Source organism: Bidens hawaiensis, unplaced genomic scaffold (genome assembly GCF_021521415.1).
Source record: "Bidens hawaiensis isolate Kalapana, Puna unplaced genomic scaffold, B.hawaiensis_p1.1 tig00000055_1, whole genome shotgun sequence".
In the NCBI taxonomy this organism is placed as follows: Eukaryota; Viridiplantae; Streptophyta; class Magnoliopsida; order Asterales; family Asteraceae; genus Bidens; species Bidens hawaiensis.
Window position 1 is genome coordinate 2,236,663 of NW_027491016.1, and position 12,785 is coordinate 2,249,447.

Consider the following 12,785-nt stretch of genomic DNA (forward strand, 5'->3'; position numbering starts at 1 on the left):
GTGAATCGAAAAAGAGTCGCATATGGGGGTGCAGATATTTGTTTGTTCTTGATTTATCAAGGATTTTCCACTTGAATGACAAAACTGTTGGAATATTCTAGCATAGTTTTTTTCTTTTCTTCGTAATGTCTACCTAGTTAGTATCGTTGATTTTGATGGGTTGTTAACTATAATATGAAGAAGAATGGATTTCGGAATAAACTATGACATGTTTTGATTCATTGTTCAAATAATCATGTTTTATCGTGCACATATCTTTGTTTCAATGAGCAAATTTAGTGATAGATTGTGGGGCTAGATGGGGAATACTTGTGTTGGACTAAACTTTTTAGACAACGGAGAAGAAGCTAAAGAACAACAACGACCATTTTCCATCCAACACAAACCACCTGAACAAATAAAGATCCCAGAACCTGAGAAGCAAGAACAAGAATCGGTCAAACCCACGAAAATCAAAAAGGTTACTGGTGCTCGGCTTTGTACTGATTCGGTCTTGCAAAGAAAAACTGGAAACTTGAAAGATTTCTTCACTTTAGGGGAAAAATTAGGCCAGGGGAAGTTCGGTGAAGTGTTTATTTGTATAGACAAAGGTAGTGGTGAGCTATACGCGTGTAAATCGATTGCGAAAACAAAGTTATTGACTGATGATGACGTAGAAGATGTGAGACGAGAAATTCAAATAATGCACCATTTAGTTGAGCATCCTAATGTTATTTCGATTAAAGGGGAGTATGAAGATGATATAGCAATTCATGTTGTTATGGAATTGTGTGCGGGTGGTGATCTCTACAATAGAATTACCACATATGGACATTATACAGAAAGAAAGGCGGCTGAACTTACTAGAGTTATTATCGGGGTCGTCGAGGCATGTCATTCTCTAGGTGTTATGCATCGAGATTTAAAGCCTGAGAATTTTTTGTTTGTGGATGGGAGGGAGAATGCTCTTGTTAAAACTATTGACTTTGGTTTGTCAGTTTTCTTTAAGCCGGGTATACTTTAACATGCTTGTGCTTAATATATAGCTACTTTTAATATCCATAAGAATTAGTTGAAGAGAAAAAAATGAGAAGGTGACGTAGTTACATAACCACTTTATATATTACTTATTAAAAACTTAAAATAATAGGTTGATGTGTTTATGTGGGTCTCATCTTCTTTACTTAAAATTGTGTTTGTATAGAATGTTCATCACTTTTAAATTACATTAGCTTTCGAGTGATAGACACTAACGATTTCCTTTTTATAGGTGAATTATTTCATGACGCGGTCGGTAGCCCAAATTATGTTGCACCAGAAGTCTTGAAGCAAAGTTATGGTCCTGAAGTGGATGTTTGGAGTGCTGGGGTGATCGTTTACATTTTATTAAGCGGGGTTCCTCCGTTTTGGGCTGGTGAATAGTCAAATATGTGAAGTTATATATGTTTTGCAGTTTGTGACATTCGTTAATTTCGAGTCTTGTTTGTATTCGTTTTTGTATTTGTTTATTATGTAAACCGACCCAATTTGCAAACCGAAGCTTATGTTATAATCAAAATGATGGATATATGTTACAATATTGTTTCACACTTGTTGGGTCTTGAAAACATCCTATTTTTATTTTTATTTATTTATTTTTGTTGTTTTGTGTTTTTGTCTTGATCCATTTTGCATGAAAACTCTTGTGTCTCACACCCATATTTGACCACCAACATTACCCTATATATACACCACCTTTCCTCTTCATTTTCCCTTGCTACAACTCAAAAAAAAAAAAACTCTCTCAAACATCAAATATTTAAGGTTATCTTCTTAAGTGTTCTTGAAGGTTTTTAGTCTTTCATCTTAATTAGTTTATGTAGCCTTGTTAATACTTGTTTATGGTTGTGCAACATATATATAATATACACCCCTTGTTTACCTTTGGTAGTTACTTCTCCGATTCCGGTCGGTGAGGTTTCGGACCTCATAAGGCAAGGCTTCATGGAGGACTTCGTGTCCTTGATATATATACATCTATATAACTTGTTCATACATATTAATCTTGCTTATTTTAGTTTGTTGGTCATGTTTACAAGTTCCATGGTTATGGGTTTTTAAGAGTCTATGCTTCGGTTTAACCGTAAATAGTTCTAAACCGTAAGCCGAACTTTGTTACTTTTTGTTAAATAATTGTTTAAACATACTTATTGTTAGATCTAAGTTTCTAAAATCATTTTTACAAATTCTATGGTTATGGGTTTGCAGGATCTTACCTCGGTCTTAACCCGAAACACGATCCGAACCGAAAACCGAACTTTTGTTTAAAGACTTTATTGTTAACTTTTGGTTGTAAAACTTAAAGTATTTTTTTTATTTGTACATTATTGTACAAGTTCTTTACTGTTTGGACATGTGGAAACCATCTATGAACTTTTTGTGAGATGGAAACTGAACCAAACTGATTCTTACTCGCTTAAGACACACAAGTGTTTTTTTAGCCATCAAGACTTGTGTATTTCTTTAAAAATAGTTACAAATTGATTTTTAAATATTTTCTCAAGTACTTGGAAATGTTGGATCCAACTTGATCTCATAACAAAGTTTTGACCGACAAAACTGAACACTCGCTTAACGTGCGTTGTTAGTTCTAAAACAATGGAACTACATACTTGGTTAAATCTTATTAAAGTTTATTGAGTTATCTCATAACATTCAATATTTTGGAAAGTTGACTTTGGGTTTGACCAATTATCAAGACCCGAACCGACAACCCGAACACTCAATAAAAAAAAACCGTTTTAGTATCTTTATTCCAAAGGGATTTGCATTCTTGCATTTTACCCACCTTATTACTTAACATAGGTTGAGTAAATATTAAGGTTAGATACTTTAACCCGGTTTCGAGCAAACTTACATTTTTAAAGGGTTATTATTATAAATTCTTAAATAGTTACATTTTAAAACTTTGAACTTTAATTATTTACATTTCTCAACTTTTATTTTGTTTAAAGACCTTCACGACAACCTTTCTAAATTCAATACTTCTTTTCTTTTTAGGCATTGTGCGTTAAACTCGTCGTTCCGACAAATCTCCAAATTATCATCTTTCAAGTTTACTACTTGAAGGTGAGTACTTCATACCCCATTTTCCATCTTTTATTTTGGGGGTGACATTTCATACTTATTCAACAAAATGCTTTATACTTGAATCTTAAACCACAAACGTAGTTGTATACTTTACCTAAATAATTGCTCGATTTGGTGTTCTATGCTTATATGCCTATGTGTTTATCGCTTTTGGTTGATGGAACTATAAAATCCTAGACTATTTGGCATCCCCTTATAGCAAGGTGTCGTTAACGTAATGCAATTAACGATAAATATAAAATCCTAGACTATTTGGCATCCCCTTATAACTAGGTGTCGCTAATGTGTTTAGCGATATCTATATATCCAAATTACCACTTTTATTTATCGTTTCGTATGCAAGTTTTGTGGCTATCTTTATTATATACTAATATGATTAAACTTATGAATTGCTCACCAACCTTTGTGTTGACAAACTTTATTTTATGAAATGTTGCAGGTTTGCATCTTGGTTGATTTATGATTGTGAAGAAAACGACATCAAAGACCTTAGGATATTAGTAAAAATGAACAATATCAAATTTGCCATATTTTGTGATATCTTGTTTATGGTTATTTTATGGATAATAGTTATGTTTAATTAGTGTCATGTGCTTATGGACAATCGTTACACCTCGGCATGTTCCGCCGTCTTTGGTCGGGGTGTGACACAGTTTTTATTTAAAAATTTGCAGTTGATTGCTTAAAAAACTATCTTTCTTATTATAGAAACAAAGCAAGGAATATTTGAACAGGTCCTTCATGGCGATCTTGATTTTTCATTTGATCCATGGCCCAACATTTATGATGGCGCGAAAGATCTAGTGAGAAGAATGCTTGTTCGAGACCCCAAAAATCGTTTAACCGCGCATGAAGTTTTATGTTAGTCTTACAAATCCTATGCCTTCTCAAGAAAAAAGAAAAGTGACGCTGTTTAATTTTTTTATTTCTCAGGCCATCATTGGGTTAAAGTTGATAACTGGGCACTGGACAAACCTCTTGACTATGCGAGTTGCGTGATGCAGTTTTTAGCTATGGATAAGCTCAAGAAAATGGTAAACCTCTTGAATGTAAAGCCTAAAATACCAATAAACACACACTCAGAGGCGGATCCAAGAATTTTCGCTATAGTGGGCACATAGTTGATCGGGTAAATGAGTCGGATCAAAGATTACAGCGGCGACAAAACAATTCTGGAGGCCTAGAGCGAAATGAACATTTTAGACATGTGAGAGAGTTAATTGTTCTTTTTTCACACACCATTAGGAATTTAAAAGATATTATACATATAGTTAAGTTGTATTTTGTTAAAAGTTAAACCCAAAATCAAATAAAATTAATTATTTATAGAACTACCCAAGAAAATGTTAAATGTTTAAACTTAATTAAAAAGTAAAAAAGTAACTTAACTAGTGAGCAAATTTATTAAATGCTGTTTTAAACAATAAAAAATTCAAAACTAGAAAAAGACAAGATAGGTTAATAAAATATAGGTTATAATTATATCACCATCATCTTCCCACACACATTTTTCAACTTACGCAGCCATAGCATTTGCTTATCATCGCCGGTGACCGGAAAAGAGTATGAGCCAGCAGATTTTAACTTGTTCACTCTTCACTTTAAGTATTCATCCCTAATGATGGTAACCGACGGTGGGCATTGACTAATGGTGGACTCGAATATACTAACTCGTATACATAAAAACCACACTCTGGCAAGGCGGACGGTGGGCCCTAAGCTTTATATCCACCCCTGTACACACTTTCAGTTGTCTATTCAATTTTTTGATTTTTTTTTTCACTTGTCATTCAAAAACACATTATTTGAGAAAATCTACAAAATAGTTTCATAATACATAAATTAAAAGTTTCATATTAGAGATACAAAATAGTGTAAAAGTTTCATATTAGAGATACAAAATAGAGATAAATTAAAAGTTTCATATTAGAGATACAAAATAGTGTAAAAGATATAAATTATATTACATATTTTAGTTATTATACATGTAACGATTAGCAACTTTGTGTTGCATTGTGGGTTGTACATGGTGTTCGATGTTTTATCAAATTACCACATTAAAAGCTACCAAAAATAACCCTTTAAAAAGCTTTTAATTTACTCAAAATATATTTAGAACAAAAAAATTAACAAAAACCCTGGCAACCCCACACCCTCTTAACTGAACCCTCCTTCAATAAGGGCGGGTATTGCCCTTTGCAAAATCTTTCCACCTCACCTTGTGCTTTGAAGACTACCGAGTAGGTTGACTTCAAAGTTGATAGAAAGATTCTATTTGAGGAATAAGTTACTGAGCTGAAACAAGTGTTTCATATAAATGTTACTGATAAGGTGATAATCCTGGTCACATTAATTTTTGATGAACTTAAGGCTTAAAGCATAATCTATATTTAATTGCTTATTGATTCATCAAAATGACAAAAATTAATATTTACTGAATTATTATTAATGATAACCATTATATTTTTGAATAAAAAAATAATCTATACATGACATCTAATGGACATAATATACGCGCTGAGGTGGAAATGTTATATGAAGACACACATCTATATTGGGTAAAAATTACGCTTGATGTGGCTAATTAAGCGAAAGTTTTGTACCATCATTAATTTTTTGAACTTTATTGGTGGAAATAGTCATTGTTTTTGAGAAACTTCATTCGATATTTGTTTTGGTAAATTTGTTTTGTCAATCTTCTCCAATTTTATGGTTTTCCCAAACATTATTGCATATATAAATTGGACTAATTATTAAATTTCATAGTCTCCCTTGCTTATATGTTGACTCAGGCGTATGAGGACAGTAACAGAACAACTGATTATGGAGAATTCATGACTAGAACGTTGAATGCAAATAACTTATAAAAATGAAAGCCATTATACGACCACTCTACTAGTTACCGCTGACGAATTTCAACATGCTTGCGAGGAGTATGGCATAGATGCTCCCTTCAAAGAGTTGATTCAAATTTTACAGACACATAGGATGGTGTTTGTGATTATAATTTATAAGTCTTATTCAGTGTTAACATCAATGTAATAAGTCTTTAATGTTAACCTCATTAACACGGATAGTAACTACATTAGTAAATCTTAAATAGTAATTTAAGCAATCTATGCTTGTAAACAAATAAAACATTTAGCGTACCGTTTATGAACCATTCGACAAAAAGTTTATTTATTTTCGTTTATTTAATAAACAGACGAACATGAAAAAAAATGTTCATTTAACTAACCGAAGAAACATGAACACAAATCTCGTTTATTCATTTGTGTTGTGTTCGCAAACATTCTTTTAGGTGTGCTCATTTTATATTTATTTAAATTTATTTGTGTCAACAATACAACACATCAAACATCTACCTGTCACCCGAACTATCCAAATCAAATATTTAAAACCAAGTCGTGGGTAATTGATTATGGAATTGTTCAAATGAACAAGAATATAAAGTCTTCTTTACGTTCATTTAAATGTTGCGGGTTTGTGTAAGTCATCTTCTCGTATTAGTTTGTAGTGTTTTATGTGGTGTGTAATAGGTTATCAGTGTCAGCGTGCTGCCACTTGTACATATGGTTTGATGAATGTTGTTTTTTGTGTTGTTGGGCGGAAGGTGGTGCGCACTAAAATATTAGCGTTTGCATATATATATATATATATTGTATGCATCGTGGTTTGTGAAACATTTATTAATAAATAATTGAAGAGAACCCAAACAAGCCATATTCAACATATGAATATATACCTGTGAAGATTAAACAGTTTTATTCCATAATTGAACAGAAGGGAATAACTTGTAGTCAAACAAACCATATTCTTTAACATATACCTGTGAAAATTGAAAAAAAAATGAAGAGAATGGAAAGGAGAATATATATTTATAATGAGCGTAGGAGAAGATGAAAGAAAAACTAGAGAATCAATGGAGCAAATGCCAATCCGTTTCAATTGATTAGGTATTATAATTGTCCAATTCAATTGATGCATATTCTTTGTAATTGAATTGAAACCTAAAAATGAATTGGAAGGTCGCCTTAATTGCAATAAGTGTTGCTTGAGATACTTGGAAAGTCACAGCGCAACCAATTACGCATTGAATTTAATAGATACATGCTTTGTGAATTAAATGAATGAATTGTGTAATTATTATGTTGACCAAAGCATACAAACCTTTTGCATCCCAAAGGAGTAACTATATTAAACATGAGACTCCATGAACTTGTACGATACGCATAAAGAACAAAATAATGTAATGGGTTTCATTTATTTTGTAAGTAACAGGTCAATTTAGATATTTCCTTCAATAACTTAACTTTAATTTCATACTTTATTATATATATAAACAAAAAAACATAAATAAAAACGAATATGCTCATTTTCTCAATTAATTAGTTCATTAAAATGTCCGTGTCTATTGATTAATCATTTTTGTGTTTTATAACAATTTATTTAAATGCAAACCAATAATCACGTTTTAGCAAGTAAATAAAGTATGAAATTAAAGTTAAGTTATAGAAGGAAAGATCTAAATTGACCCGTTAGCTACAAAATTCAGCCAATAATAATAATAATAATCAAATCAATCCAATCCAATCCAATCCAATCCAATCCAATCCAATCCGACGTAATTTCTGGGATCGCAGACAAATCCGTGAAGAAGAAGATTCAACATTCATTTTGATATTATTCCGTCAGTCTCCGCGTGAATCAAAATTCAACATTTGGGTCTTTCTTTCTTTCTTCCACTTCCTTCAACTCCAATTAAAAATAATAATAAAAAGAAGAAGCTAAATAAATACCTGGTTAGTATTCTTGATTTGCTCGTATGACTTTGAATTGATCTGAACAGATTTGGGTTTTTATTATTTGGGTATATTAACAAACACCCAATTGCTCAATTGATCGATGCTATTTGCTTTAGTTTCTTGATTCCTGCTAGCTAATTCTAATCATCTGTTCATAACCGTAATGGGCTTCACTTATTTAGTTTTACGCTCGAGTTTGGCTCGTTTGTAGCTTTTTTTTTTCTAAGGCTCGAGCTAGGCCTAGGCTCGGTTGGTTTATTATTAATTAATTAATTAATTTATAGACATTTTTAATTATTTTTATAAATTATAAATTTTAAGGAAAACCTTGAATGAGCCTAAGCTCAGCTTGAGCTCGTGTAGTCGTGTGCAATACCTTAAACGAGCTAAAGCTCGGCTTCTAAAAGAGTAAAAACTTAAGAATACACAAGGCTCGAGTTCGGGTTCGATAGCTAAACGAGCTTTATTTGAGGTTCGAGCTTGGCTCGGCTTGTTTTGAGTTTTTTTATCGATCTGATTCAAGTAGCTCGCGAGCGGCTCGGTTAGGTTGTACCCTATTTAATTTGTGTTGTTTTTGATGATCAATTGATCTTTGTTTCATCGAACAAGTGCAGTGAAATCGGGTCTGGTCTAGATGGGGAATGTTTGTGCTGGACCGAACTTTTCAAAAAACGGGTTTTTTCAATCGGTTTCAGCTGCGATTTGGACGACCCGATCACCAGACGAACCTCCACCAACCCCTAATGGAGAAGAAGCTAAAGAGCAACAACCACACAAACCACCAGAGCAAATTAAGATCCCAAAACCCGAAAAGAAACAAAACCAAGATCAAGAATTAGTAAAACCCAAAAAAATGAAACGGGTCACGAGTGCGGGGCTCCTAACTGCGTCGGTCCTGCAAAGAAAGACCGGAAATTTGAAACATTTGTTTACATTGGGGAAAAAATTAGGCCAAGGGCAATTTGGTACAACGTTTCTTTGTATAGACAAAAGTACGGGTGAACTATACGCTTGTAAAACGATTGAGAAAAGGAAGTTATTAACCGATGATGACGTGGAAGATGTGAGGCGGGAAGTTCAAATAATGCATCACTTAGCCGAGCATCCGAATGTTATTTCAATTAAAGGGGCGTATGAAGATAATGTAGCGGTTCATCTTGTTATGGAGCTGTGTGCGGGTGGAGAGCTTTTTGATAGGATTCTTGCGCGTGGACATTATACGGAACGAAAAGCGGCTGAACTTACGAGAACTATTATGGGGGTCGTGGAGGCTTGTCATTCCATGGGTGTTATGCATCGGGATTTAAAGCCTGAGAATTTTTTGTTTATGAATAAGAGAGAGGATGCGGTTCTTAAAACTATTGATTTTGGATTGTCGGTTTTCTTTAAACCAGGTATACTTTATAACACAATTAAGCGCAGTTTTTAAAAATAACCCTTTTAGTTCAATAGTTTAGCTTTGGCTTTTTTTGTCCATTAGTTTCATTTTCTTTTCTATAACTCCATGTTTTTAACTCTGTTAAATAGAAGGGCATTTTAGTCTTTTCATATATAAGAACTGTTTGTGAAATTGTAAGACAAACTAAAAGTAGCTTTAATTGGTAAAAAGACTAAAATGCCCTTATTTGTAACAATATCACTTAAGAGTTAAAAACGTGGAGTTGATTGACATGACTAAAGGACTAAAAAGGCCGAACATAAACTATCGGACTAAAAATGTTACTTTTGACAAACCACAGATACTAAAAGTGTAGTTTACTCTAGTTTGTATTACATTTTTATTTAAGATCAAAGTTTTTTTTTTTTTTCGCAGGTGAATCATTTCATGATGTGGTTGGAAGTCCATTTTATGTTGCACCGGAAGTCTTGAAAAAGAATTATGGTCCCGAAGTGGACATTTGGAGTGCCGGGGTGATTGTTTACATTTTACTATTTGGTGTTCCTCCGTTTTGGGCCGGTGAGGAGTTAACTATGTGAAGTTATATAATTTGCAATTTTATATAATAGTGGGAGTATAAAGTTATAGTTGATTATTAAAAAATTTGTCTTGTTGATTATAGAAACTGAACAAGGAATATTTGAACAAGTCTTGCATGGTGATCTTGATTTTTCATCTGACCCGTGGCCAAGCATTTCTGATGATGCAAAAGATCTAGTAAGAAAAATGCTCGATCGAGACCCGAAAAGGCGTTTAACTGCACATGAAATTTTATGTGAGTCCTACGAATCATTAGTTATGAATACTTTTACATTTTTAGTAATTATGCATCAATTTGCAAATAATTTTTAGTTGTTACATAAACTAGGCTCACAATGTATCGTTCAAATTAGTCAACTTTTGACTCGCTGAATGGGTCAACATATAGTTGTTGAGTAGTTGGATTATCGGGTCTCCTGTTTCATTGTCGGTTTCGGGGATACAAAAACATAATTAATTTGGGTTATCATTATTATTTAAATAATAGTTTCTGTAACTGAATTTAATATATTACTTATACAGTTATACGCACCCTCGTTAGAGAAGTTATTGTTTTAAGCTTAAATTTTTTTTCAGGCCATCCTTGGGTTCAGGTTGACGGTGTGGCTCCAGACAAGCCTCTTGACTCTGCAGTTTTGAGTCGAATGAAACAATTTTTAGCCATGAATAAGCTCAAGAAAATGGCAGTTAGAGTAAGTTGACTTCAAAAGTCAACACACGCCTTTGCTATATAGTGTTTATTAAATGCTCAAACTCGATGCAGGTCATAGCAGAGAGCCTATCAGAAGAAGAAATAGCCGGGCTGAAGCAAATGTTTCAGATGATAGATACCGACAACAGCGGTCACATTACTTTTGATGAACTTAAGGAGGGATTAAAAAGAGTTGGTGCTAACCTTAAGGAGTCGGAAATATATGATCTAATGCAAGCAGTAAGACCTAAAACCAGTTACTCATTAGTTATAAAATGTGTTATTTTTGCAAATATTAATTGGAAAAATATTGACTCTCATGGTCAAACTTGCTTAAATGTTGACTCAGGCAGATATCGATGATAGTGGAACGATTGATTATGGAGAATTCGTGGCTGCAACGTTGCATATGAATAAAATAGAAAAAGAAAATCATTTGTTTGTGGCTTTTTCTTACTTTGATAAGGACGGAAGTGGTTATATTACTGCCGATGAACTTCAACAGGCTTGTGAGGAGTTTGGTATAGATGTTCCCTTTGAAGAGTTGATTCAAGACATTGACCAAGATAATGTAAGTTTCTTATTCGGAGAATCCGAAAATAGCCTCGTTAACCACGTATTTTAATAAAATAGTCATTAACTTTTTAATTTTCGATTATCATTTTGGCGCACAAATAATATTTGGCTATTTTCATGATTTTCTCTTAAAATCTTATTATCATTTACTATGCGTCTTTTCATGATTTTCTCTTAAGGGAGTACTTGCTCACGATTTATTTACATGGTATAATAGGATGGACGCATAGACTACAACGAGTTTGTGGCCATGATGCAAGGGCCTGCCAATGCCGGTGCTAAGAAGAGCCTCGAGTCTACCTTCAGCCTTAGGTTACGAGGACCATTAAAACAGTGAACATAAAAACCTTTTTTTTTTTAATATTCTTGTTATTTTTATTGATTATTTCTTGAAAATATTATACCAGATTTTAGAAACCAACACTTGAAGTTTACTTACAGTATATGTCTTGATTTTGATTTTATATGTACACAATACACAAATGTCCTTCCTAACATGTTAGTATATTATGCTGGACTAGGTCAGTTTGGTCATATTATGTTTCATGGTTGATTTATTTTATCTTAAATAAAAAGATCTTTTTGAAATATCTCGTTTAGTTCTTTTGATTATTATATAATAAACTTTAAATAAATATAAGATGTAAAATAATATATTTTAGTACCTTAGTTTTGATATTCATTTTATTAAAAAAGATCAAGATCAAATTTATGATATATAATTTATAATATATATTACCAGCTTTAATATTTAATAGTTATCATTAATACAAAAATTATAAACTTACAAAGTTTTTTTCTTAACAAAAGATGATCTTTTATTTGAAAAACATATGGTTTCTTCTAAATTAATGGCTATCTGAAATCAAATATTTGCCCATCTATGAAATAAGTTAGACAATAAGTTTTTAGTTCTTTTTAACGGTTTTAGTGCAACTGGTTGTCGATGGACTCTAAAAGACTTACCATCTACATACATTTCACTTTACCCCAAGTTCAAACAATCGAATCCTAGAATAGCGATATTCTTCTCTATTAGTGGAACATACTTTGTCGGAATCGAATCGAGACCACAAGAGGGTCCCACATAATTCCTGTCACATGCATGGTTTAAACCTTGACACATCCCCTAACCTTAAAAGAAAATACTACTAACAAAAGTTACAAATACACTTAATAATAATGGTAATAAAATAGAAAATACTACGAACAATTACAAACAAAAAACAGTGATTCAAGTATTTATGCTTTTCTTAAAGAATATTTAAAAATATATATTTGTTACAAATTTTAACAAACAAATCTTCCCCGCCACCGAGTAAATGGGAGGGAAATCCTGAATTTTAAAAGTCACATATTGCTCCCTATACTATTAACTGTTTGCCTTTTTGTGTGATTAATGTTTGCAATTCATTTTCTCATCATACATGAAATAATTTCTCTATAAATCATCATGTTTTATCCTTACTTATATCAACCAAATTATTGTGATTCTTATTAAAACACCAAACAAATAGTACACTTACTTCATTACAAATGATCATAAGAGAATTTTATAAACAACTTGTGTAAAAAAACATGAAACTTTAATACTTAAGATTACTTAGCACGTGACTGTTTGTGAAAA

At 32.4% G+C, this 12,785-nt stretch overlaps 2 protein-coding genes across 2 annotated transcripts; both read left to right on the plus strand.

Annotated features, from left to right (window-relative positions):
* Window positions 1-298: 298 nt before the first annotated feature.
* LOC143624027 (calcium-dependent protein kinase 1-like) lies at window positions 299-4,229 on the plus strand. The gene is made up of 4 exons (XM_077094808.1): window positions 299-992; window positions 1,250-1,393; window positions 3,817-3,969; window positions 4,042-4,229. Exons 1-4 carry the CDS (start codon window positions 299-301, stop codon window positions 4,227-4,229), a joined length of 1,179 nt encoding a protein of 392 aa, XP_076950923.1.
* A 4,207-nt stretch (window positions 4,230-8,436) lies between these two features.
* On the plus strand, window positions 8,437-11,515 carry LOC143635403 (calcium-dependent protein kinase 1-like). The gene is made up of 7 exons (XM_077103274.1): window positions 8,437-9,307; window positions 9,727-9,870; window positions 9,974-10,126; window positions 10,468-10,583; window positions 10,655-10,822; window positions 10,932-11,153; window positions 11,376-11,515. Exons 1-7 carry the CDS (start codon window positions 8,548-8,550, stop codon window positions 11,493-11,495), a joined length of 1,683 nt encoding a protein of 560 aa, XP_076959389.1. The 5' UTR covers window positions 8,437-8,547; the 3' UTR covers window positions 11,496-11,515.
* Window positions 11,516-12,785: the final 1,270 nt, after the last annotated feature.

Coding starts and splice junctions, on each gene's coding strand:
- LOC143635403 (XM_077103274.1), top strand. CDS start 8,548: ATGGGGAATGTTTGTGCTGGACCGAACTTTTCAAAAAACGGGTTTTTT. Junction 9,871..9,973: donor TGTTCCTCCGTTTTGGGCCG/GTGAGGAGTTAA, acceptor TGTTGATTATAG/AAACTGAACAAGGAATATTT. Junction 10,127..10,467: donor AACTGCACATGAAATTTTAT/GTGAGTCCTACG, acceptor ATTTTTTTTCAG/GCCATCCTTGGGTTCAGGTT.
- LOC143624027 (XM_077094808.1), top strand. CDS start 299: ATGGGGAATACTTGTGTTGGACTAAACTTTTTAGACAACGGAGAAGAA. Junction 993..1,249: donor GTCAGTTTTCTTTAAGCCGG/GTATACTTTAAC, acceptor TCCTTTTTATAG/GTGAATTATTTCATGACGCG. Junction 1,394..3,816: donor GGTTCCTCCGTTTTGGGCTG/GTGAATAGTCAA, acceptor TTCTTATTATAG/AAACAAAGCAAGGAATATTT.